At 43.6% G+C, this 26,673-nt stretch overlaps 1 protein-coding gene across 3 annotated transcripts in view; it reads left to right on the forward strand.

Annotated features, from left to right (window-relative positions):
- The window catches only part of kif26ab (kinesin family member 26Ab), a 64,874-nt gene extending 39,529 nt beyond the window's left edge, over positions 1 to 25,345 (forward strand). Inside the window, exons 1-13 of one of the 3 annotated variants that reach the window (XM_061696620.1) lie at positions 8,953 to 8,987; positions 10,771 to 10,954; positions 13,923 to 14,138; positions 15,018 to 15,111; positions 15,340 to 15,602; positions 16,347 to 16,530; positions 16,991 to 17,150; positions 17,478 to 17,640; positions 18,457 to 21,697; positions 22,250 to 22,434; positions 23,089 to 23,112; positions 23,217 to 23,367; positions 23,437 to 25,345. In XM_061696620.1, coding sequence (XP_061552604.1) covers positions 8,971 to 8,987; positions 10,771 to 10,954; positions 13,923 to 14,138; positions 15,018 to 15,111; positions 15,340 to 15,602; positions 16,347 to 16,530; positions 16,991 to 17,150; positions 17,478 to 17,640; positions 18,457 to 21,697; positions 22,250 to 22,434; positions 23,089 to 23,112; positions 23,217 to 23,367; positions 23,437 to 23,618 — 5,064 coding nt within the window. In that variant the 5' untranslated portion in view covers positions 8,953 to 8,970 and the 3' untranslated portion in view covers positions 23,619 to 25,345. Of the gene's footprint in view, positions 1 to 8,952; positions 8,988 to 10,770; positions 10,955 to 13,922; positions 14,139 to 15,017; positions 15,112 to 15,339; positions 15,603 to 16,346; positions 16,531 to 16,990; positions 17,151 to 17,477; positions 17,641 to 18,456; positions 21,698 to 22,249; positions 22,435 to 23,088; positions 23,113 to 23,216; positions 23,368 to 23,436 lie in introns of those variants that run through there. The other 2 variants (XM_061696618.1, XM_061696619.1) reach the window with 2 other exon arrangements.
- Positions 25,346 to 26,673: the final 1,328 nt, after the last annotated feature.

Below are 26,673 nucleotides of genomic sequence, written 5' to 3' on the forward strand. Positions count from 1 at the left end.
AGAGGGATTTTCAGGTTTTTAAAATGTTAAGGGTGTTAAAGGTTAAATGGATATAAAAGTTATTGTTGCAAAAGAGAAAGTGTCATGGCAAAATGTCCCAATACTTTTTTTCATTGTTTAGTTTAGTGGTGGTGATGTCTATAAAGAAAGGCAGACAAATGAGGACAGCGCTGTTTGGTTGGCTGCAGTGATTGACAGCAGGAATTATGACTCCTGACAAGTAGGCGAGGCAGATTATGTGGAGCACAGAGGTCCACAGAGTGAGTGTGGACCCACATGGCACGAATAGCACGATGGACCAATGTGCTTGTAAATGATGCCTTTCGGAAAGCCAACTCGGGCTCGATTCTAACAGCATCAGGAACCGGAGATGTGCAACTGCTTGGAAGAATATTAGATTCAGCACTATGGGAGTCACGTAAATTGTGTTCATACACAACATTCAGATTACTTAAGGGTATTGTGCTTCGGTTGTGTTTGTGGTCTAATTTTTCCTTAGTTTCCTGTATCTGCACACTGCTCTTTAGAGCTCTCAAAAGTATGTTTCTATCTGCTCTACCCCTCTCTCTCTTTTGTATGTTTTTGTATAGTTGAGGCTGGACTGTCTGCTCCCTGCAGGTGAGAGGGTAATGGTTGTGTTGTCAAGCCACCGCAAGATGGATTCCTCCACTGGGGCAAGCGTGTGAGCAGAATGTATAGCATAGCAGAAAACACACTGCTGAAATGCTGGCTCTATTTTGAGGTGCTACTGTAATGTTAACACAGCTAGTTCCAAACCGCCTGACAAATGAGAAAGGATGCATAACAATCTGTTGAAGGCGAGCACACATGCCCATGCCACCAAATGGTGCAATCGGAAGTATGGAGGCGGTGGAATTTGAGATAAAACAGTGACTGCTATTTTACTGGTGGGATTAATGGTTGCTCACCATGCAGCAGCAAACACAAACGGCTGCACCAACTGAGGCTACGGAGCGGTGGCTTACCCAAATACAAAGTCCAGGTGTGATTCCATACAAGCCCAGCTGGGCTCTGCCAAGGCTGAGGTGTTGATGGAGAGCCGGCCTTGCATTGTTGTGTCAAGGACAAATCCTCCAACAATACAACCATTGGGCTCAAATCTACTCACAGCGCTTCATGTTTCTTACCAAACAGTTACTATGGTAGTATAGGCTGTTCAAATTAAGATTCTATGTTGGTGCTGCAATTGCAGTATACTTTCTGTGAGTGTGGTTCCTTGCTTGGATAACAAGGTGTGATAGTATCTTGCCCTGCAGCAGCAGGCTGATGCGCACTATTGTGACGGCCAGCAGGGTATCGGTTGCGCTTGTCATCACGAACCTGCAAGTGAGAACCAAAGCGAAGTGTGTGGTGCGGCTTGCGTGAGCGCGCTCTCCCTTGTTCCCCCAGATAAACCTCTGAGTCAGTCAGTCTGTCTGGCCCACTCACATAGCTTGCAGAGGGTGGATGTCTGACAAACAAAAGAGCTGAAGTGCTGACGTGAGGCTATGTGCTCACCCCTGGTCCATGTGGATTAAAACCTGAGGGGAGAGCCACAAGCATGGCAATACTGATAGATTCCTTTCATACGTGGAGTCATGAGAGGACTTCTGGACTTACTTGTCACCTAACACAAAGAGCTGCCTTTGTCTCTCCACCTGGTGGAGGTGATAAAAAAAGGCTAAATATGTGGATTTAGGAAGAAAAGGTCAGCATTTACAGCCCGCGTAGAGCATTTACAACTCAATTAGACAGCGGATCAAATGCCCAAGGGGTTCCATCATTAGTAAATAAAAATATGTTTCTTCCAAACTATACAGTTCATTTTGGCTTGCTGGGAAGAGCCTTGGTTTTACCTCCATTTCCACCTTGTTGAATTGATATAGAATGATGATAGCATGGTCTAGCATCAGTGTATATGTAGCTTTTTGTGTTCTTTCTTCAAGGTCGATGGTACACCAAAATTGGTGCCAAAAAGTGTCCTGGAGTAGATGAGTTGTCTATCCTGATAAAGACAAAAATGAAAAATAAATGAATAAATGTAAAGATAATGTGTTAAACATGACTGTTATATTGGAAACAGGACAGTTAGTTTGGCATGTTCAGTCCACCTGAATGGCTATCAGGTCTCAGAGAGGGTTACCATCTAAACTGTTTTATTTTCAGTCAGTGACAGGTGTCATCACTGATATCATTCAGTACAAGAGTCTTCCAAGATAAGGTTAACCAATTGTTTTAACCGATGCAAGGGATATGCATTTTAAGAATTGTATGAGCTATTGTGTCAGTCCCTCCCATTGGCTTCTGATCCCCAAACCGCTCCTTGTCTTAAATATGATACCATTCACAGAAAAAAAAGTGGCTCACAACAGACTTTTCACGCATCACTGCTCAGTATGCAGGGTCACCATGGCCTTCTGTTCACTATGAATTACTAATAGCTGCCTAATAGTGCTTGTAGATTGATTTCCATAAATGTTTCTCTCAAGAAAACAAACACAAAGTATTTATCAATGAGGATGTCCCAGCTCAGATTCCCACTGAGGATAAGACCTTTGTCAGGGCAGGGTGCTCAGCACTTAGCTCATCAGCTTCAGAAGGGAACATCTTCAAGATCATCATAACACCTTTTTTAAAATAACGTGTTTTAGGAACATACTTGTATGATTTTGGCCCTGGAAAGGTGTAAACCGTTACATTGGAGTCCAATAATGACGGTACATCGGTGTAGATACTTTTTAGGCAAATAGACAATAGACTTATTTTAACACAACCTTTGAGAATGCATAGTGTTCTTCAGATATTCTAAGCTTTTTAGACGTGCAATATCAAACTAAAAGTTGTAGTAAAGCTTTTATCTCCTTTCCTTTTCTGAATACATCGCTTTGGAAGGCAAGGATTATTCTGTAATTTGTTCACGACCCAGTACGTGAGCACTGGCTGCAGATGCTAAAAATCCCATTATCCTCATACACATTATGTGGCCTGGCCTATGTTACTGTGTGAGTGTGATACAGGATCAACTTGTTGACCTGAATAATGCGCCTGTAGCACGGCTCTTCAATGGTTGAATATTCTATGTTTTTTTTCTATCTTTTCACTGCAACGATGGCACGCTCACTGTCTGCATGGCTCCTTGTAGCAGACTTGAACACCTGTAGCGTTGATTAAGTTGCCTATTAAATCACATATACATGAAAGGTGAAGAAACACATACAGTATTCAGACTCCCCTCCCCTTGCTGTGTGCCTCTCCTTGGCTGCAAGCGATGAATGAAAAAGCAAAGTGGGGCAGTGTTGTCATTTCCACCATCATCATGTCCCACTCAGATTCATACTACATATTTTTCCAAGGTATACTTAAATAATAAAAACAATTGCCTTTTCATGTTTTCCTTTTTAACGCTCAATGTGCTGCACACATTTCCAAGACCGTAAACGTCATTCACACACTGATGAGGTGAGCAGAGCAGCACATCCTTAGGTTTTCAAGGGAAGGTGTGGGTGGGAAAGGCGGTTGAATCTGAGTTCAACATGTGCAGCGAGTGTGTGAAGTCATTCCAGATGATTCCCAGCAGCCGCAGAGATCAGCTCAGCCGAAATAGCTGGTGCCGAGTGTGCAGGAGCAGGGTGTAAATGCACAGGAAGGGATGAAAGCAGCTGTTAATCTTTGTCAGCGGTGCCAGGGCGGCTGGGGGTGAAGGTGAGGTGGTGGGTGGGATAAACCGCAGTCTGCACAACCCAAGGAGAATATGTCTTCATTATTTTCTGCCACTCATCAGATGAAAAGTAAATTTTTGTGTCCCCCCCCCTGCATGTTGATTCAGGTTTGACATAATAGCAGAACATTTAGCATATAGCAAATTGCATAAAGAGCAACAATTCCGTCGCTCCCAAACAAAAGGGGGTCAAAAGCTCAGGATTTATCTTTGTCTCTCATTGCAGGTATTTCTAATTCTTTCCTTCTAGGGCTTTGAATTGGCTCCTTTATCTCATTGACTAACAATTGGGTCCTACAGAGCTAGTGCCCTTTTCTTTGTCTAATCCTCCATGACCTAATGTTCAGCCTATTTAAGGCCATATGAGTGAAAACAATAAAATGAACTGTAAATAGAACTATAACCCTTGACTTTTGCCCCCAAATGTCCCTCATTTACTGGTCTTAAGCCCTCATTAAGATGGTTGTCTGGTCAAGAGAGCTTTGTGGCCTGGTGTGGATGCAGGGGCTTTATGAGGAGAGCAGGAAACACCTACAAAAGCCAGAAAGTTACAAGAACGAGGTTCACACATCCACGTGGTGCATTTAAGTACCCAAATCATTCCCCATGGAAACAAATGGCTCCTTTGCACACTTTGAGCATTTTTGTGTCCTTTTGTCTTCATGCAATTCTTAAAGTCTCAATGCAACAGAGATGTGTCTTATGACCATGTTAATGAAAGCTTGTGTCAAACCGAGTGATATCACTTTCCTTATTTTAATCTGTCATTACACCAAACCAGGTTTTCCTGAATATTGATGAGTTTTAGCACCAACTGTTCAATTTATTCTTGGCCAACTGGGGAATACAATTTTTGAGGGCAAAATAAGATTCCAAGGTGGTTGTGTCAAAGCCCCAATGATCAATTTATTCCTTCTCAGGCATAAAATGATTTAGTGTCGCATTGATGGAGCCTCACTGGCACTGAGCCATTACAAGAGAAGACTTAGTTGCTCCTTCTCGCAGCTTTTCTTCTTCATTTTACTGTAAATGGCACTGTGTCTTTGAACCGTTTCTCCTTTCCACCACCACACACCTTAATTAGCCAGAGATTGATGCAGAGGTGACTGGTGTGCGGCCTTGGGCTGTTATCATTTAACATGCAAAGTTGCCCCATTTGGTATTGGGTGTGCGAGGCCAAACAGGAACAAAAGACATATTGCACACCTTGTGGAAACAAAGATGTCTTCTTACAGGCCTTGGTGCAACATGTTTGATACATGCTGGGCAGGATATTGCCCGGCTAACCGGACATCACATCCCACACTGTCAGCTGTAACCGGGGGTTCGTTTATCTATTTCTTATAAATCTTAGCCTGTAGGTGTTTGACCTTTTCCTGTGTAAACTGACACTGTAGAGATGGTGGACTATGCATAAACTGGAGCAAAACAGGCAGGCAATCAGTTGAAAGGTTCCAAGCTTGGGAGTGAGCTTGGGATTCACCCAGCATCAGATAAGAATGTTATTTCTGCCATTTTAACACGTCTCAGGCTGCTGTCACTTCAAAATGATGGGAACGATTTGTTTTTTGGTTCGTGAAACATGACACAACGTGAAAGTGAAATATCAGACAGTTATCCACTTTGTTGAACACTCCAAGGATGAATCACTGTATTTATGATGTTGTGGTCTTAGACATTGTTGACTGTTTTTAGTAAGTTAGGAAAAGGAAAAGGATGTGAGAAAGATTGTAAAAATGTTTACACTGGTGGTCTCATGATTACAGGTGAGCCCTCATATGGAGGATCATTACCACACTAAAGCTCACCACACATCACACAACGGCTTTGTGTCTTTTCTCTGTCTATTATCACCCAGTGTGCCTTGTGCTTTGTTTTTATTAACCCAAAACCACAAATTTCATTGCTTACTTTAAAAGTCTGGTGTGTGTGACTCTTCAGGTTTTTTTTTTTTTACAGTATACAGCAGCTGCTCGGACTCATAGCCAACCTGTGTGATTAACCTCAATTATTTACTCCATGTAAATCTTTACTGGGAGGCCTTTCTTGCTGCTACAAACTCTTGTCTTTATTTACTGTATTAATGTGTGAACATATTGTCAGGAATGCTTAATCACCACCGAAGCGTAGCACCGGTTGGCTCATGTTATGAGTGACGTGGCATCATGGCCATTTGTAGGTCAGCACAGATATGCCGATTTGAACATATTTGGAGAGGAGCCATATTGTCTGCATTGTTTGAATGCGGTGCTTTGTGTGCAGCTCTCCTTTATTTTGTGCTACATTTATGTTATACCCCCGCACATCTTTGGGCCAAAACGGCATTTGATTGTGTCAAGGGCAACCCATCAATATGACAGTGTGTAGTGATTTTAGCTCAGGGGAGTTTTCCTCCTATCGATTCTCCAAAACACAGCATATCACCTGAAAGACTAGCACACATCCTCCTCAATCAATCCTGAGCAATGAACATCTGCTGATGTTGCATTTTGGCAGCCTCTCCAGCTAACAACATGGCTCTGTGAGCCAGTAGAACATTCCTTTAATGAATCCAGGACAAATTCGGAATGTCTCCAAATGCGAGCAAGTCTGAATCATTGTGTTGCACTCATTATCACTGCACAGTGGTGAGGCTGGCTGGAGCTCAGCATTCCCGTCTCCATTCATGAAGAGCCATGCTGGACAGCTAATCAGCTGCACTGTGAGCGTGTGTTGTGCACAGTCTGATACCGGTCTCACTGAGCTGATCCCTGTGTGTCTGCAGAGGGAGAAAAAAGGGAGAATCACCGAAAGGAAATGTCAAGGATGGTCCAACACTGTAATTAGCTCCAAAAGGCATACCTGTAGATCTGTACAGCTGGTGTGGGGAACACAGATACATTTGCACAAACAAGGTAGTGGGTGCAAGCACGTAATGATTCTCTGGGGCTGAAGAATTTCTCTTATTAATTTGACAATGGCTGAGAAGTCCGCTGGCACCTTTACTGACAGCGCGCAAAAGTGAAGCTTTGAAAAGGGGCAGGCCAAACACAGCCACTCCACTCGCTCTCTCTGCTCCTTTCTTCCCCACTGTAACTCCTTCCACGAGAGAAGACGCAATCCTGATGACTTTCCTTGAACAAAGACATTTATTTTGTTTCGTTAAATCTGATTCTTTCTTTTGATTCATTTCTAGATGCAGCAATCATTATCTGTCCCCGAAGGCTGTTCAGTAGGAGACAGTGATGAAGCTAAAATGCTATCAGGGTGCTTCCAACAGTGACCGCTCCCAATTATGACGTCATGTTGACATATAACACTTGAAACCTCACTGTGGGGAGAAGCATTAGTCTAATAATGACTGGTTAGCCTGTCAGTGTGACCAATGTTCACATTAGTATTGTCTTCCATGTGGATGCTCGGCAATCAGGACCCAACAGGATACAGTGGAATTGGAAGCATGGGGCAAAGCTTGAGGGGAGCGACGACTCCTGCGCTTTGAAATAAGCCCCTGAGGTAAATTAAGTTGGACACACTGCAAAACAGCGCAGGGAAGCGTGCACAGGCTTTGAGGAAGCTAAAGGTTACGTGATACATCAAACTGCTTCATTGCAATTCTGTGCTTGGCAAATAGGTAGGCAGGGGTCGGAATTTTATTTTCCTTCTCTGCTTCCATAGTCAATCCATCCAAGTTCATAAAAGGGGCACTGTGTCAGAAGGGGCGAGGAGCAGAGAGAGAGTGTATATTTGCACTGAATGCTCTTTCATCTGGCGGCACTCACACCCACTCTGTCGGGCGCTCGCCAACAAGACTGGTTGGTCGGCGGCCCAGAGTGCTCCGTGCTAAATTGGCAGCCCAGGGAATTCAGAGGGCTCTCACCCTGATGCTCGCCCACGCGCGGGCTTTCATTCTCCTTTTTCTACCCTTGACCGTTGACTGACTGCACTCATTCTCACGGTCCAGCATCAATCTGTCCCTCGATGATGTCATTCGTTCAATGTCTTTGCCACCTCGCTCTCATTTATTTGGAACATTGCTCATTCAGGTTATCCATCTTGGTACTCTTAAGTATATCGTTCTTTATCTGTGCATCTAGCCCTGATGATTAATAACTCCTGGTTGATTACAATCCTTGAACAAAGGCAAAATAGTAACGTGCATATAATATAGTGACTAACCACACCAACACACTCACATGCATGTACTATAGGCATACTAACCAAATCTGTTTGAAGTGTGGGACCCTAAAAGAAGAGAGGGCTCCTGTGTGCATTAAGTATTCATCTGACGTGCAGCGGGGTGCACTGCGTGTGTGTGCGCTGGGGTTATAGGCGCCTGTGTGTGTGTGAGTAGAAAAACAGTACTCCAAAATTGCGCCGCAAGCAGTCAGCAATCGAGCGAACTGACACTCCGTCTGGCTGTCGAAGGGAAAAGGGGATGGGCCGCGGGAGAGGGGGGAGAGAGAGTTAGAGAGAGAGGGGGAGAAACAGAGAGAGAGAGAGAGAGAGAGAGAGAGAGAGAGAGAAAGAGAGAGAGAGAGAGACACACGGTAGAAGAAGGCGCGAGAGGCAGACTAGGAATTTTCATTCTCAGCCAGCCAGAGGAAATCTTGCACCCCAGTAAGGCATGCTGATTCCTGTATGTGAGCAGCGCAGACTCTGGGAAGGACGTGGTCATGACAATCAGCAGCCACACCACCACAGGGGATTAACCATGCAGCCTGTGGTGTGAATGCAGAATGGATGTGAATGAAGGGGCGGAGAGCAAAACTGTGTTGAGACTGTTGCTGGATTCCTGAATCTTTGGACGGCGGCGGGCGGAACTTTTTCAGGGGCAGAGGGATGGAAAGCTTTAAAAGTGCTTTAGTGGTGCGTGAAATGAGGACATGCACAGTCTCGTCCTGACCCCCTCATTTCCTCCTTCCAAGAAGCCCTGCGGACTACCTGCCCCCCATCACCCACTGGGTACTCTTCCTGTTTTCCCACCCTGTCCTGTGCTCCCCCCCATTCAGTTACGAGGTCGCCCACACCTCCTCCTCCTTCTCTGCATCGTCTTCCCTCTGTGAAATCAGGTGGACCCTCTATGATTGCAATCGGAGCAAAAAGGACCCCGGCGCCCCGGCTGGTGAGCGGCCCCGCCTCACTCCGTACTCGCCAGACTGTGATGGCATATCAAATGTTCAAGTAATGGAGAACGCTGACAACAGAGACATGGACTGCAAAGTTGAACTCTATCTGTTGTCTATTTGCCGACTATGAGCCTACCCTAGGAAATGGATTGGAAAGAGCTGTAAGTATGCATCACAGCATTCTCTCTAACTTTATTTGCACTAGATGTGAGTGGATTTCAGTCTGACACCTACACTTCTCTTTAATTGCTTTGATCATTTATTCCAAATTGCACATGAACCAGTGTCATTGCCACTGTGTTGGGAGTGAACAGGTGGATGAGCTGCCTGAGTCTGTCTTCACATCTTTTTTACAACTGACTGATCATGATCAAGAAAGAGAGATGAGGGGATTCATTCTTTTCCTTTTGCATTTCCTGTACATTAGTTGTTTAAGTGAAAAAGACAGATGACTCCTTTTTTTTTTTTTTTTTTGTCCTTCCTTGCAAGCACATGAGCAGCAGTTTTGATGCACAATGTGAATTAAACCTAAGGGTTACTGATTGTAGATTGTAGCACACTGGTCAAACACATGAATTTTATATCAGCATCTTTTTAAATCCTGTTGCTTTTTGATGATTGATGACATGTCTTGTAGTTGATGTAGAATAAAGAGTACGAGACGGGATACATTTATCTTGAATGAATGAGCTGCACATGCGGTACCTCTCAGTTCACACACGCTGTGTATTGCATATACCCTGTTGTGCTACGGTGTAGTTTCAACCTCTTTCATTTCACCTCAACTCCTCCATCTCCGTAATTTTTTCCATCCACACAATCGAGCCGGCGTGCTATCACACATCAGTAACTCCCCGGAGAGAACCTTCTCCTGTAGCCCTCGTTGAAGCAATAATTATTCCATCAGCCGGCAGCGTGTTCCCTGATTGTGCTCAAGGGCTGTCGCTGCAGGGGGGCGTACAGTGGAAAGGCGAGGGATGAAGGGAGTGTTGAGAGGGAGGGGGTTGGTGGTAGTTGTCACTCCAGGACACAGGGAGGGGCGCTGTTTTTTTTTTGGCAGCGGCCCTCCCAGTCTTGTCCAGTGGAGCCCAGAGAAGGACTAATGGGGATAATTTGTTCGTGTTCATACAAGCTTCTGTTGCTTCTCCCATGTGGCCTCTCTACAACAGCTAGAGTACAAACAATTTCAGTAAATTTTGGAAGTACTGGTCTTTATGTGATCTCAAATTTCCAGATGGGGTATTAGTTGGTCCTATGAGATACCATGCCTAAGTTTGGCTATATTCCCTGCAGACCCAGCAGAGACAGACAGGAAGGAATTGATGGGCCAGACTCAATTGGCCTTGTCTGATTCTCTGTAAGGCATACAGCAAGTAGATCTCAGCAGTATTTTTAATACATACAGTATAAGGAGCTATGACAAATATGGTTTACCTATAGACTTCCTATACCTATACCTCCCATTTAATGGTTTAATGGTTCTAGGCTACTTGGTTTGATAAATAGAAAAACAAATCTAACACTGAATGTTCCACTTTGAATGATAAAACAGGAGGATATACTGGATGTGTTGTAATTCCCCTAGAAGAGACTTCCAATTGTCGTTCTTGTTCCATGTCAGTGAGAAGTCTGTGTTTGTCTGATCCAGATAAAATCAATGCTTTTTGCAGCTATGTCAGCTAATCCCCAAAGATAGACTGTTGGGAGAGGCAAAATATAAGAATAGGCTCTTAAAAAGACGCATGACTACAGCATCTTTCTTGGTAACGTATCCTAGTGAATTTGTTCACTTCGGAAAATGAGAGGGAACTTGTTAGCCTTCTGGTAGCAGAACACATTGGAAAATGTAAAGTTAGACGTATTATCAGTCAACTCAGCAGAGGACCTTTGCCTATGTAGAATATTTTTTCAAATACTACCTTCATTGTTCTTCTTTCCCTGCAGGGCAGCTCAGAAGCTGAACCTGTCCTCCAAACGGAAGAAGCAGCAGCCTTCCCTGCTCCACCCACAGGAGCCCTCCATCTATCCAACCAACTTCAGTGGCATCCTGCAGGTTTCGCCCCCTCCTGCCCCGCCATGCCTTCTCCGCGCCGTGTCCAAAGTGAAAGAGAACCCAGGGATGGGAAAGGTGAGACTACCATGTGCACCCATTCAACACACCCATTTTGAAGCCCAAACACAGTAATTTACAATCAATCACAGACACTGATAGTACAGAGCTCATTTAAGACTAAACAACACTTCTAGCTTAGAAGTTAGCGTTTTGCTTGAGAGGAAAGGAATGGAGTAGTAAACAGCTGGGTACATGAAATAATGTGTTTTCAAACTGTTCCGCTGTTAATAAAAGTACAAAAGGCAAGTATGAAAGCAAAAAAAAAATGTATGAAAGCACGTGATAATTCTCCAGCTTTAGTTCTGCAAGTGGCAGTCGTTCACATTTCAAAGGGATTGGCTGCCATAAAAATGGTAATAAACCATGTTTGCTATGTTCCGTGGTTTTAAAGGTCCGTATTTTAGCAAACCAACATTTTCTCGTATTTGGGATTTAGTATTGTCTCTATAGTGACTCAGTAAACATGTGAAATATGAATTGAAATTGTCCACGCGTTCCTGAGTTCCAGACGTTTTTCTGCTGCAAGCCTGAAATCCGGTTATTGGAATTTTTCAAGCTTATCTATGTCACTAGCAAAGATCTCCGCCTACCTCTCTGCTCCTGAACCAGCGGTGTCAACATAACAAACATGTGCTCCCACAAGTGGGTCTTCTACACGGAGGCAACCAATCAGAGGAAAGGGGCGGTCTTAGCCAAATATGGACAAAATGGATACAAAATTGGGTTAAACCGAAGTACAGTAGTTGTTAGAGGGGCCTTTTCTGGACACTAGTATGACACAACAAAGGCGTTTTTTTTTTATTTTTTTAAATTGACACTTTTATACTATTTCCATGTTAGAGAGTCACTCTATGGAGGTCAAAATAGCCAAAATATGGGCCTTTTAAAAATGATAGATAAAATTCCTTGGACATGATACCTGGTTCTCTTTTGTGAAGTACTGGAACTTGTTGCGTATTCCTATGCACAAACACACCAGGAAGTAGCATGCTAACAAGTAAATAAATCCACAGTGGTCGCTGGGCTTGACAGAGGTAAATAGACACAAGACACAAGAGTAGGGAAAGCTGGGTGTAGAGTGGAGACAGACTAGACAACAGACAGAAGGCAGTCTGCTGTGGCCCAAACATTCTGATGAGCCTGCTCGAATGTAATGAATTCACTCATTTGTCAGACCAGCATTCCTCTCACTGAATATAGTAAGAGGGTGGTAAAAGACTATCACAAATTACAAATCTCCAGTCGTGTCAACAACAGGTTTTCTATTTCCTTGTTAGCTGCAAAACTGGTAACGATGGAGAAATCATTAAAGAAAGCTGTGTAAACACATCACTCTTCCTCTGTGGTTTATTGGCTATTGTTTGTCTGAGCTGGCGTCCTGTATTTATAAAACAATAGTCCCCAAACAAGATTCGGTCCCACCTGGGTAGGAAGCGCTTGCTTTTATTGTGCCAGGTATCCAGACAGTTGGGCCATTTATTGTGAATTTCCCATTGAGACACACAAGTCTGCGTTGTAAACAAGCCCAAAACTGAGGTAAACTGTGCATCTGTGCACCCAATGAGGTTGTTTCCAAAGAGGTGATTCACATTTATGGCATTTTTACAAGAGTGTAAAGTGAGGTTATAATTCTAACACAATTGCATTTATTTGTTTTCTCTCTTTGTGCCCACCTGTCTTTCAATTGTTGCTTGACTATGTGGTAATTGTAGCTGTATCCTCTAACTTTCTCCTTGCTAGGGTCTCTTTTGAGTTGCATGGCAAAAGTGGGTCACATCTACTTTTGACTTAGGCGTTGATTTGGGGATTGCCAAACCACACTAATGGACTTGTTGGGGGCTCTAGGGGGAGTGAACCAGGGGCCATTAGCACAGCACTCTGAGGTGTGGAAATACTGTAGCCAATCCTCTGTAGCCTCAAGTATCTGTTATCTCAAGTGATATTTGCCAACATAAATAAAACTGAGTCATTTGCTTGGCTGGTAGACTCTGTGTGAGATGCTGCAGTTACCTGGAAGCCCTCTTTAAATGTCACAGCAAATGTAATACTGAGTACTCTACATAGGCACACGTCACTCATGGCAACAGTCCCTCCACTGAAAGGAAAGCATGCACTTTGCAAGAAAGGGATTTCCAGTCACATTGTTTTAGAGCCCTGGTGCCCGAATGTGCAGAAACAGGACCACACCCATACTCTTCAATTGTGCATGGTGGCAGCAGAAATTGCGGCATGATGTACTAAACTGGCACCCACTCACCCCCAGTAAACACACTGATGAGGTACACGTCCCTCATGGTAATCGTAACATATATTCAGGCATGATGGTGGCCTATGGAATGTGCTAATGTAGAGTAAACCCTGAATTTGTTGTTCAGAACCCGTTTAATTTCGATTTTCCCTTTTCCAATCACACACACAGCAACAGGGGGACGGAGGTGAGAAGTAGGAAGAGTGAGTAGGTGCTATGTAGGGGATTATGTTTGTGCACTCCCATGCTGGTGAGCTTCCCCTCGTCCAGAAAAACACCCGCTGATGCGCTAATCCTCCCGCATGGCACATGCTTCACACACATTCATCCGCACCACTCTATGCCTTGACTTTCAATGCACACCTAGCCGCCTTGCACTGACACCATTAGGCATTAAGTTGACCTGCCGGGTTTGCTAGTCACTGTTGGAGTGAGTGTTTCCATGGAAACTGTTGGTGTCCATCAACTCTGATACAAATGACGTGATGCTAATGCACAATGCAGCACTGAGCTTTCCTTTTGGAGGCTGAGCTATATTCAGAATACCTATTTAGTTTATTCTCTTTTGTCTGCATTAAAAGCAACAAGATGTTGAATGCAGCCTGTAATTTTTCACCCCCTGAGGTGAATCTGAAAATGCGTTCTTGCATCCCTCTGTGTGGTTGTGTTTGGTTATTTTTTCCTGCTTATAATTCAACCTGTCCTTTTGTCTCCCTGTTTCACTCTTGGCTCCAGGTCAAAGTCATGATGCGTATTTGCCCATCCTTGGAGGCGACAGACTCATCAGAGTCTCAGTCCTTCTTAAAAGTGGACAGCCGGAAAAAGCAGGTAACCCTCTACGATCCTGCATCCAGCCCCCCACACTCCAGTTCAGGACACAGACGCTCCGCCACTGTTGCTGTCCCGAAGATATTCGCTTTTGATGCAGTTTTTACGCAGGACGCCTCACAAGTAAGTACATACTGTCTGAATTGTTTTTGAAGGTGTCATGCGGTGCCTTATTCTGTCAAGGGTAAAGGAACGTCTTAATGCTGACAGGGTGTGGTCAGGGGCTTAGGGAAAACATGCCGCTCTTAGGTCAGGGGGCAGTGTGGGCCGAACAGCTGGGCTTTTTAAGACCTCTGGGGAATGGTTTGAATCCGCTCCAGTTATATCTAACCTCACTGCTATATCTAACCTCAACCCTCAGCAAGCATACCCACTGACATGAAAAACAAGAGGTCAGATTCATGTTTACTATATGGTGGAGCACTTTTACGCCATCAGTGTTTGAAACAAGGACAGTTGTTATGCAATTAACACTCCAAATATTGCCCATGTTGCAGGGAGCTTTTAATAAATGTAAGTGCAAGTAAAAGTATCATCCTTAAAGATAGACATCCTCTCTGTATTATAGAGAGATCCTCCATCATTCCCTCTACTTGTAGCAAGTGTTTGTCTAAGTAAGCTGCTGATAGTTTAAGCCGAAAACGTTTTCACTGCAGAGCTGAGGCCAACATGCTAGATGGTGCCGCTGGGACCGCACTGCTGGTGGCTAACTGTATCAGCAAGCTGTTGTGCTGTTAGAGGCCTTGTTTGCCGTATGATGAATGGGAAGGGGGAGCCTCTGCTGCACAAGTGCTGCCCCAGAGGACCTATACTGAAACAGATTGCAAAAATGAGTTACACGTTGACGCATGCATACACGCTAGAGCAATGAAAAATACTGGGCGTTCACATGATTTGGTAAACTGATGCCAAGTAAATGTTCCTTTAAAAGGCTACTTGTTGATGTACTGTTAGCTACGATGTGGCTATAAATTGACTTCATTGTTGGATGTTTTTCCACAGGCTGAGGTGTGTTCAGGTACAGTAGCAGAGGTCATTCAGTCAGTGGCGAATGGCGCAGACGGGTGCATCTTCTGCTTCGGACAAGTTAAGCTCGGTAAGACCCCCCACTTACTAGAAATCATACCTTTGCTACCAAGAAACCGATTTTGCCGCAACCCAATCGATTCCCTAAAACAATTCCACACCCATGTCCTTATTATGATATTCTCATAATAATAAACCTTCATTCTTGTAGCATTATTTGCTTGTCCCTAATAGTCTACTCCTCTGTAATAACTGGCTTCAAATCACATGGCACTGATTTACTCTCCTCTTTTCAAAGGCAAGACAAACACTATGATTGGCAAAGACAGCTCCACTCAGACCTTAGGTGTCGTGCCCTGTGCCATCTCCTGGCTCTTCAAGCTCATCAACGAACGCAAGGAGAAGACGGGCGCCCGCTTCTCTGTCCGAGTGTCTGCTGTGGAAATCTTTGGGAAAGAAGAGGAGCTGAAGGACCTGCTCTCTGAAGTATCGACGGGTAGCCAGCAGGAGGGCCAGTCTCCAGGCATCCATCTCAGAGAGGATCCCATTTGTGGCACTCAAGTAAGAAGCGCTCAACATTTGTAGTTTCTCTGTGGGTTGTACATCTCTATTGGGAAATATTGACAATGTTCTCTTCATGATCATCCTCCTACAAAAATGTTAGGCCTATCTGATTTTTTTGCTCCCAGCTGCTGTTGTCAGTTTTACTCTAGCATGTGTCTCTTGCTCTTAGATTTCCGCCAAAGCCGTCTGTGAATTGATGGCTTTCAACTTACCTTTGCATTGACTCTCTTGGCAGCATCCATCAGCATCTATTACATGTGTGTGTGAGCACTTCTAAGCACAATAGAAGTATTATTGGGGGATGGTGTCGGTTTGAAGAGCCACTCACAGGTGTTGCTGTCAGATGTTTGGGGGAATGTGTATGTGCCCTCACTTCAAAGACGGCTCTTCTGCCGCTTAGCAGCCACATGAAGATTGCCTTTCATATTTCCTCTCTTTCTCTGTCTCATCCAACTTCATCATCATCGTCCCATCCATGGTGAAAGGGCTTACTTCTGCGTCCTGCTGCCCCATTACCTCTGCTAATCTTCCTCCCTCTGTGCACATATCTGCCGTTTTAATTGCCCCTGAGACCCAATCTAATGGGCAGAAATGTGTACTGGGGTCCAATTAACCAGTTCCCCTCTTTGCTCCCGTCCTTCTTTTTTACCGATCTGTTCTTTATCTCAAGCACCTTGAGGTTTCTTTTGCTCACTGTAGCCTTTTCTATGAAACCCTCATCCCCACCCAACCCATTTACAGCTTCAGAATCAGAGCGAGCTTCACGCCTCGACAGCTGAGAAGGCAGCCTTCTTCCTGGATGCTGCCATATCGGCCCGCAGCACCAGCCAGCCCAATGCAGATGAGGAGGAGAGACGCAACTCACACATGCTGTTCACGCTGCATATCTACCAGTACCGCATGGAGAAGAGTGGCAAGGGAGGAAGTAAGTGAAATTTCTTGTAGCGACTGTGCAATTCACAGGCACAGTTTCCCAATTTGTTTAAGTTTACACAAATTAGCTATGTATACCAAAAATAACATAGCATGAACATATGCTCACACAAAATCTTGTCAATATTCAAACTATCCAATCCATTTCGTCAACGTGGGACGGGGTGGGGACGGGGTGGGGACGGCGGGGGGCGGACAGATAATTTTGACTGACAAATCAAGTCCCATAACAGATTAGTTGGTACAGCAAAATCCATTCATGGGGGAGAACCGCCACTGTTTATTACAGACCTTTTGTATAAGTTTCACATCTGGGATAAGCTTGAATCACTTTACAATCTAGTCTGGCCTGTGCTGTGTAACTACTGACATCAATTAACAGTGTGTAAGGAACTTTGCAGACGTGTCTGATTTTTATTCACTGTTTTCTCCCTCTGCCTTTTGCCCCTCAGTGTCAGGTGGACGGAGCAGGCTGCACCTCATTGATCTGGGGAGCTGTGAAAAGGTTCTGAGTAAAAGTCGAGACGCCGGGGGTGGTGCGTGTCTTTCTCTGAATGCGTTGGGGAATGTCATTATGGCTTTAGCAAATGGAGCAAAACACGTACCTTACAGGTAAGAATCCTTTTACTCACAGATGCCATGCAAAGTTTATTTCATATGACATTGTATCAGACAAGTCCCTGCTTGTTCCATTACCCTCTGACATGTGTTGAGCTTTTGTACACTCAGTTTGTTAACTCTGCTTCTTATGACAGCCTTGACAGCTGTTGCAATATGGTACATTATACTAAGTGTGGCTTGCAAAGCTTTATTATGTCACTTTAAAAAATAATTCCAAATGTTTTGTTATGGAGAGAGTTTTAAAATGATGTCAGCCAACTGTATTGTCATTGGAATTTATGACAGTATTGTTCACTCATAACAATGTAAACCCTGTAGAGACAGCAAACTGACAATGTTGCTGAGAGAGTCCCTTGGCAACATCAACTGTCGAACCACCATGATTGCCCACATCTCTGATTCTCCGGTTAACTACGCCGACTCACTCACCACGATCCAACTGGCATCCCGCATTCACCGCATGAGGAAAAAGAAATCAAAGGTGCCAGGACCTATTCATTACCAAGCTAAACATTGATCGTGGCAGTGATAAACTGATAACCTTAATGCGATTCCAAGTACTAATGGTGCATTTTTGCAATACATTTTTTTAAAGCCATTTACATTATGCAACACATCACTATCCCTGTTGTCAGATGAATAATCTGTGCAGAGTAATTGCTATTTAAACATTCTACGAATATTGTCATACTGCATAATGCAACTGAAATTTTGTTTGCCCCAATATAACTCTTTAAATGGGTAATCCTCTTTCCGCCGCTAATTCTGGAGCTATTAAGCAAATTTGTAAATGCCTTCCCAAATGAAAGATTATCAGTGCAGTAACTTCGGAGGTAATTTTTCTCTGCTTCTCAACACATAATCATGTAATCAATACCACTGCCTAAGGCATTTTGTGATGCATTTCTTTGTATTAGGGAAATATATGCTCCAGATAATTAGGCACAATGACAGCATATATTTATTCAGTTACCGTTCCAGTCATGATTACAATGTAGTCCACTCATGGCAATTCATTTTATTGACCTTCATTTCTGTGTGACTATTGATATGCACTTTTAACCTTGAGATAAACATTGACTGATCATTTCACAGGAATTTATTTTACCTCAATCTTGCTTTAAGATTGATTGAATTGTGGGAATTAATATATTAATAACTAGTACTGTATATTAATATACAGTACTAGACAACTGGTTTCAGAGAAAGGTCTGATATTCGTATAGCAATACGAATATTTTTGAAGATGGACTGAGTCCTACAGCCATCCTTTAATGAGCTTGTGTTTCCTTTCCAGTATGCATCCAGTTCATCTGGAGGGGAAAGTTCCTGTGAGGAAGGGAGGATCCGTCGACCACCTCACCTCAGGCCTTTTCATCCTCGGACTGTGGCCTTGGACCCAGATCTACCCTCTCTGCTCAGTGACCCAGAATACTCCTCCAGTAGTGAACAGTCATGCGACACTGTCATTTATGTGGGACCTGGAGGAGCTGCAATCTCGGACAGGGAGCTTAGTGACAATGAAGGTCCACCTGCCTTTGTTCCCATCATCCCTTCTCTGAACAAGAAGAGGACAGCAAAGGAGGATCCCTTAGACAGAGACCACTTCTTTAAATGCAACACATTTGCTGAGTTGCAAGAGAGGTTGGAATGTATCGATGGTAGTGAAGAACCTACAGCATTTGTTGGTGAGGGCAAACGAAACCAGGCGAGCCCTAAGATGGACAAATCTAAGGAGAGTTGGAGTTCTGTTTCACCAAAGATTGTTGCAAGTATGACTTGCAACCAAGATGGCATCTCACCGAAACAATCTCCTAAATCAGTTGCCCTACAGCCATTTTGCAGTCCTGGCACTAAATCTAAAGTGGACATTTCAGAAAGGCAAGACATACCTGCAGAAAGAAAAGGATCGGAATGTGTTCCGAATGTATGCAGAACCAGTGCTGATGGTGAGAGGAACTTGCTTTCAGAAAACAGTGTTGATGCTGATAAATTGCCAATTGCTGCAACAACTCATCCTGAACCAGTTGTAAGAGAGAAGATTCACTTCAACAAGAAAGCCTCTCGCAAGGAAAATTCCGAAAAGTTGGAACGATCCAACACCAGAATGCCCCCGGTAGGAATGAGCCACAAAGCTGTGAAAGGGAGGGATCGTTGTATTTCCCCAATTGTCCGAGTTCCAATGGAGGTTTGCCAGGTGAGCTCCAGCTTGCAGGAAAGGTGTTTTGATCGGGACATCCTGAGAGCAACTGTCACCTTGCAGCAGCCTGTGGAGCTGAATGGAGAAGACGAGCTGGTGTTCACTGTGGTAGAGGAACTGTCTGTAGGCAGTATTGTTGATAAGGGCAGGCCATCCAGCATTATCAGCTTTAACAGCGACTGTTCTCTGCAGGCCCTTGCCTCTGGCTCCAGACCTGTCAGCATCATTAGCAGTATCAATGATGAATTTGATGCCTACACATCATCTGTTGGGGGAGCTGATTTGAATGTTGCATCGGTCACACCGCTACAGGAAGGAGCAATTGAGTGTGTACATAGTAGGGGTTCATCTGTCAGTTCTTGGCTTAGTGAAGTGAGTGTCTGCACCATGGAGAGTGAAGGGGCTCAATCTTCTGATGTCTTCCTTCCACCAGACAAGAGCTTGGGACCAGAAGCCACCTTTCATTTTGATTCCCTTGATATGTTCCATTGTGTATCATCAACTAGAGATGCCAAGAATTCCTTGAATGACAGTGGATTTAGTTTTTCTGAACAGGACAGTGACAGTGCTGCCTCAAGCAAACTATCATTGACAAAGTGCCCCCCATCTCCAGATTCAACCAAAGCATCCCTTAGATTACCTTCTAAAATAACAAACGCTCATTCATTTAGCTCTACACTTTCACAGAGTCCCTCCATGGTTCACTCCAGTCTTCCAAGGAAAGTGAAACCTACCTCATCCATCCCCAGTAGTAGCAGTAGCAGCGACAGTAGAGATCCACTGAGGCAAGATGCCAAGCAGGAAAATCACTGGCAGCGCACAGACAACCTCCCGCAAGCTCAACCGATTGTCTCCACCAGCAGATTTGTCAGAACGCCCCCCAGTGGTATCTCTTCAAGCAAAGTATCAAACACCTGTAACAGCGCACCTCGACTATCCAAGGCACATGGGTCAACCTCATCCCAAAGGGTGGTTGATGGGTGTGAGAAGTCTTTCAGTAAGAAGTCTGATCCTCCCAGCAGAATGCCTCAGCTAAGAAGAGGTGCCACCACTCTAGGAACAGTGCCCGTCATCCATTCCTCAATGGACTACAAGGGAGCCCAAGATGTTGCAGCAGCAACAAGTCTTAAATTCTCCTCTCTAGGGAAAAACAACAAGGCTAACTCACAGAAATCAAGTAATCTACCCAGAGCTGGTTGCATATCTCCTCCTCCACCGCCAGTAAGAAAGTCCAGTCTCGACCATAAGACTAAGATCCTTCTACCCCAAAGTGCCTTAAAGTCAGCATATGGGGAGGCAGGAAGGAGCATTGGAACAAGGGCAGTGGTATCAGAGGATGAGCTTGAGGTTCGTCACAGAGTAGACTCCATTAGTTTAAAAACCTCTAGTCTAAGAGCTGACCACAGCAATGTCAAAGTTACCTCAAGTCTAAAGGCAAGAGGGACAAGAGGTGAAGCTGGACATCACTATGGTAGTCAGATATCCTTGGAGAGGTGTGACAGCGTGTCTCTGTCCAGCCCCCGAGCTGGGCTTAGTAGGGAAAATAGTGGTGCGAGTCTGGGGAGCAACAGTAGCAAAGTTGGCAAATCTATTCCTAGATTTGGTATTCCTAATTCATCAAGTTCTCCTATCGCTACCTGTCCGTCATCCCCAGGTGCAGGAACTATAAGTAAAACAGGCCATGTCAAAGCATCAGGAAATCCTCGAGCATTAGGAGCACTCAGTAGCAGTAAGGCACGCTCATTGTCCGCCAACAGTTCCAAAGGCCTAAGTTCCTCCACCAAATCTTTGGCCACTGCAGTCACTAGGAATACCAATGCCAACCTTCCTCCATCAGGCAGAACGTCAGGGCCTCGGACCATTGCTGCTGTCAGTAGCAAGCCTGGGAGAGGGACTATCATGGGCGCAAAGCAGGCCGTACGAGCCGCCAACAGCCGTGTGAGCGAACTGGCAACAAGTGGCATATCGAGCAAGCACGTGAGAGTTTCCAGAGATTCGGACAGTGGCAACGACAGTGGTGTGAACTTGGGTGATTACAAATCTCCGATTGCTATGCTACCCTCGCCATACAGCAAAATTACAGCACCCAGGCGGCCCCAGCGTTACAGCAGTGGTCACGGCAGTGACAACAGTAGTGTGTTGAGTGGGGAGTTGCCTCCAGCAATGGGCCGCACAGCTCTCTTCTATCATAGTGGCGGAAGCAGCGGATATGAGAGTATGATCCGTGACAGTGAAGCCACGGGGAGTGCTTCCTCTGCCCATGACTCAATGAGTGAGAGTGGAATATCATCTTCAGGCAGAACAAGGAGCTCCAAGTATCCCAAAAAAAGAGCAACTGGTGAGAAATTCCTCTAATGAATTACACTGTGTTACTCCTGTTGACAAAAGTAAAAGGAAACTTTCAGCATATTACTTTAGCAATTGTAGCCTGGTGTTCATACTCTATTATCCAGAAAGGCTCTTTATCCTTTCCTTTCCATTATCCTCTCTTATTCAGCTGTGAATAGGTATTTCATTGTATTTTCTTTCTCTCTGATTCAGCTCCATAAATTATTCATGGGTATATGGGAAACCGGTGATGAATGTTTCACAAAAAGACGACTCAAACTGTGTGTTGATCAAGTTAGATGAATTGAACATGAGCGTGGGGGACCTAGTTCAATTTTTTAGACCATTACATACAAACATTGGAATTCAGGACTTAAACGGAGCTTAAACATAGCCCTCCACAATATTTTCCCATTTGTGAATCTGCAGCATAGTAACTCATGAAAAGCTTATGAATATGCAACCACCACCACTCGACCAGCTTTGCATCATTTGTGTCTCATACATATTAACCCACAGACTCCAACAAATATTAAATGTATGTTTTTATGTGCTTTTGTAGGTTTCCAGAGACGACGCCTAATTCCAGCGCCCCTGCCAGATACCTCATCCCTGGGGAAGAAAGTGGGCACAGCGGGCCAGTGGGTCGACCTGCCCCCAACACTGAAAGAGCCTTTTGAAATCAAGGTCTACGAGATCGACGATGTGGAACGCCTTCAGAGAAGACGTCAGGAACAGGCTACAGAGGTGCGTGGTGGGTCGTTCCTGACATGGTCTACATTGCGCTGCATCTGGCTGGCCTTGTCATGGATCATGTCGTGTCTGGCTCTCATGAAGCTCACTTGCAAAGCCTTACCAGTATTTTACATCTACAGTGAGTTGTGGGAATGTCTGAGCTCACTTCTTCTCAGTTTCTTTTTAAAGACCAAGATAGGAATAACATGTCTCAGACGTCTGACCTTCAGTCAGCTGAGTGGCAAATCCCTGAGTGGCAATGTCAGTGCAGAGATCCTACAAGCTCAGAATTTTGACTCCTTGTTAATGTCAAAAGTTCTGGAGGCAATTACTAACATGCTTTAAATGATATATGGACTGGTCATGATGGAAAGAGTGAGGATAATGACGTTTTTTCGGAACGGCGGAAGAATGTGCAATCGAGACGAGGCTCCATCAGCTCACCACTCATCGCTGATTGTTTTTTGTAGCTCCTCTTCTATGGCTCATTTGACTGCTCCCATAGGTTTAGCACAGCCACACAGAGAGGTGTTAACATGTAACGTTTGATTTTCTTTTAATTAGTGGACACATTTCAATAGTAAAAAAATTATTAGCACACAAGTAAAATATATGATTATTAATCATGTTCAACATTGTAACTATTTTTTGTCTTATCATTTTCAGCAGCCATTTAACGATGTTGACAAGGTGAGAAAATATTCGGCTGTACATTGTCCACAAATGTTTGTATATCAACTTAATTGTGCTTTTCCATGAATGTCGGTATTCAAACCATTCTCATGGTCCCTCAGGGCCTGTTGTATTTTAACAATAAGTTGAAGATGTTGGAGAAAAGGCAACAGCAAGTAAGGGAATTGAAATCAAAGCATGAAGTGCTGATGGAGGAGCTGGAGGACACCAAGGCCCGGCTGATGATGGATCCCAGCAAGTGGACCGGAGAGTGTGAGTAACTGTTTTTTTTGTCATCACTTTATCATCATCTGAAATACCAATGTTGATTTTTGTGAGCAGTTGAAGTGGACCCAAGTTTGGATAAAGAGTCTCCGGAGTACTTGGATGTCTTGGAGCGGGTCACAGAGGAGCTGGAGTTTTGCGTCAACTTGTGCAAGTCACGTGTCATGATGGTGACTTGCTTCGACATCAGCACACAGGCCGTCACCGCTTACGAGGAACCGCAGGAAGTTGAAGTCTGAGGATGAATGGAAGTCGAGTCGGTGAAACGAGGAAGTGAGGAAGTGAAGAAGTGAAAGGATGGTAATATGTAGCAGCCACTTCAAGGATATTACTGCAACAAAGAATGCCTAGATGATAAGAGTCTACATGAAATCGTAACCACTTTGCTACAGTGCCTCGTTGTCCAGGACACGTTTGAAGGCGGTGAAATGAAACGTGAGCACAAATGCATAGCATTGGCCATCACAAACTCTTATTCAAGAGTCAGTGAACACCAGGAAGTGCCTTGATTAAAAATGGTTTCATGTCATTGTTTTTTCTTTGGTGACGGTATCTCTAGAAACCTAAGCAAACCCTGAAAATATTGCTTTTAAGAACAAATATTTTATATTGCATTGTAAAGTGTATTTATGATTATGTAGTGTGTAAAAAAATCTCATTGCAAGGGTAGAAATAAAGAGGGGGGGGGGGAAAAAAGCAATAAGCTAATGTTATTGCGATCCCAAACTTCGCCTTTTCTCTTGTTTGAAACCTCAGTCAGCATTTCCGTCATGTTCATTCAGCATCTTGCGCCTTATGTTCACTTTCGTAGTTTTCTAGCTCTTCAAAATGGACTGTGTTCTCTCAATACCAATGCATTTTCTCTCATCCCCCATCACCTGCCAGCTTGCCTGCGGAATACTCCGAGGTTGAGTGAATGTTTTTTTTGTCCCTCCAGTTGCCTTGATCACAATGGGTCTCAGTGGATGCACTAAGGTAGAACTGCGGTTATATCTATGGGTGCCCAAAATGAGATGTTGAGCCAAAACATATCAATCAGAAAGCTGCTGTGATGGACAGTTAGTGTTAGTGTTCTCATTGGTGCCTCTACATGTGCTCATGTTACGGTTTTCTATACAAGCCTACACTAAGCATGATGAATAGTTACGCTGATGGCAAATGGGGATCCAAATTTAAAATGTAAAAAAAAAAAAAAAAAAAAAAAAAAAAAAGAGGCAGAGAGGAGAAAGCACAAATAAGCCTGTCTAGTTTTTGTTGTTGTTCATTTGTTATAGCCGAGCCTCAGCTCTATGCATTCCACTTTTGAATGAAACAACAGTTGGACTATCATTACCGACTTAAAAAGCAGCAGCACATGTTGGACTGTTTGCCCTGGACTATTTTATTCGATATTTTTTAATTTAGGCAAGTTTAAAAAAACGGCATGAAACTACTCCACTCCACCATTGCTATAGTTTCCAGTGAAATTATGCAGCGAATACAAACAAATGGTGTTAGCAATCTGTATGTCATCTAAGATGATCACTGGAAATGAATGTGATGAACATGCAACTTTTTTATTTTTATTTTGATGCATTTTATTTCTATATCTATGACAATAGGAATTTGTTTACGTTCTTCAACAAAGATGTTCTCTCTCAGGCCCTCTCTGAAGATGCTGCATGAAATTTTTTAATCATTTTTTTAGGGATGATTTCTACTCCATTTTTACCATTCAAATTTTTTACAATAACTTCACTTTTCACTAATGTGGGTTTAGGCTTATGAACGAAAAATCTGTAGTCCCAAACCAGGACCTTTTTCCAAGAAATTATTTTATGTAAGGTCATATTTCATATCGAAACCCATATTTTCGAATATCTTTGTTTTTGTATAGGATTTGCAAAACCCTGTGTATAAATGTATGATATGGCAGCTCGTGTTTTACTTTTACAGTATCTGTGAATAAAATACTTCTTACTGATGATCCAGATGTATTTTTGGGTTCACATTACAGTTTACTGCTGCTTCAGTTGTGCATCAGTACTTGCTTGTTCTAATGTTCACAGATAATTCCTTTAATATAAATGTCAGTTGTAATAATTTAACAGTTAGAGTTTGACTGGGTCACTCATGGTGAAGAGGTCCACTTGCCTCACTTGCATTGTAAATGTGTGTGTGAATGGTTGTCTGTCCCTATGAGCTATTCTCCCGTTTATGCAACTTTTTTTTAACGTGCCTTGTCTTGCGCACTTTTCATCTGCACATTTGCTCCCTTCCCCGACTTCTGACACACCCACAGTGCATCATAATCAGGGAACGAGTGCTGAAATATCAAATAGGCACAATTCCTCTTCTTCTGAGGCTGGCTGTAAATGGAGCATGGAGTTTTCCTGAGAATTGGAAATGTAAATGAAATCCATGAGAAAAACGAAACATATTTTAAAATATGAAAATACTTTACAAAGCAGATGTGTCATCAGCCAGTCGGCACATGTGCACAACTCTAGCTAACACACTAACATTTTGTCTGAAAACATATTTTGTTTATTCTGTAGGAAATAAATCAAATAAAAGTAATGTATTTAGAATACTGTTTGGAATAATGTTTGCATGTCCGTTAATAAAATAAAAAAAAGTGGTGCCCAAACTTCCTTGCACCACTGACCAGGCGACTTTATCACATAGACATTTTGGACGACCAGCATAGAAGCAAATAAAAACATGATTAAATATTTAACTCACCATTGTGCCATATTACTATGAGTGTAGTTGTTGTCATTGTGCGAGCACTGCAGTCTCAAAAAAAGTCCAAAGGCTTGCCTTTTCATGCCAGCCGGCAGCACCATCTATAAAGCGGTATCGCCTGTCACAGGTGTAGGTGAAAAAAAGTCAGCTGATGCTTTTTTACCAATACATATCACACCTTAAATGCTGCACTACCCAACTCACAGCGCCTCTTTTAGCAGCTCAATCGAATATTTTTTGTTCAGACTCTCTACGTACATTTCAGAACTTTCTGAAATCAATTATGCGTGGCAAATCTGGAGACATACAATATGTTGCAATTGAATCAAAACTTCAAGTGCAATATGATGTTTTACCTTCATGGGGCACTGGGCCAACTAAAGCCGCTGGAGCATGTAATGGGAAAAGTGCTTAAGTTGACTGGAGAATGTGTGGAAAGCCAGATTAGACAGGAAACGCCCAAATTTTGGGGTTCCTCCACCCAGAGTGCTTACCTGTCATAAAGGTGCATAAATGACACACTTAAGTAGACAGCAGAATCTGTGCCCGATATGTGCCTTGTGATTG

The sequence above is a fragment of the Phycodurus eques genome, chromosome 14 (genome assembly GCF_024500275.1).
Source record: "Phycodurus eques isolate BA_2022a chromosome 14, UOR_Pequ_1.1, whole genome shotgun sequence".
NCBI lineage: Eukaryota > Metazoa > Chordata > Actinopteri > Syngnathiformes > Syngnathidae > Phycodurus > Phycodurus eques.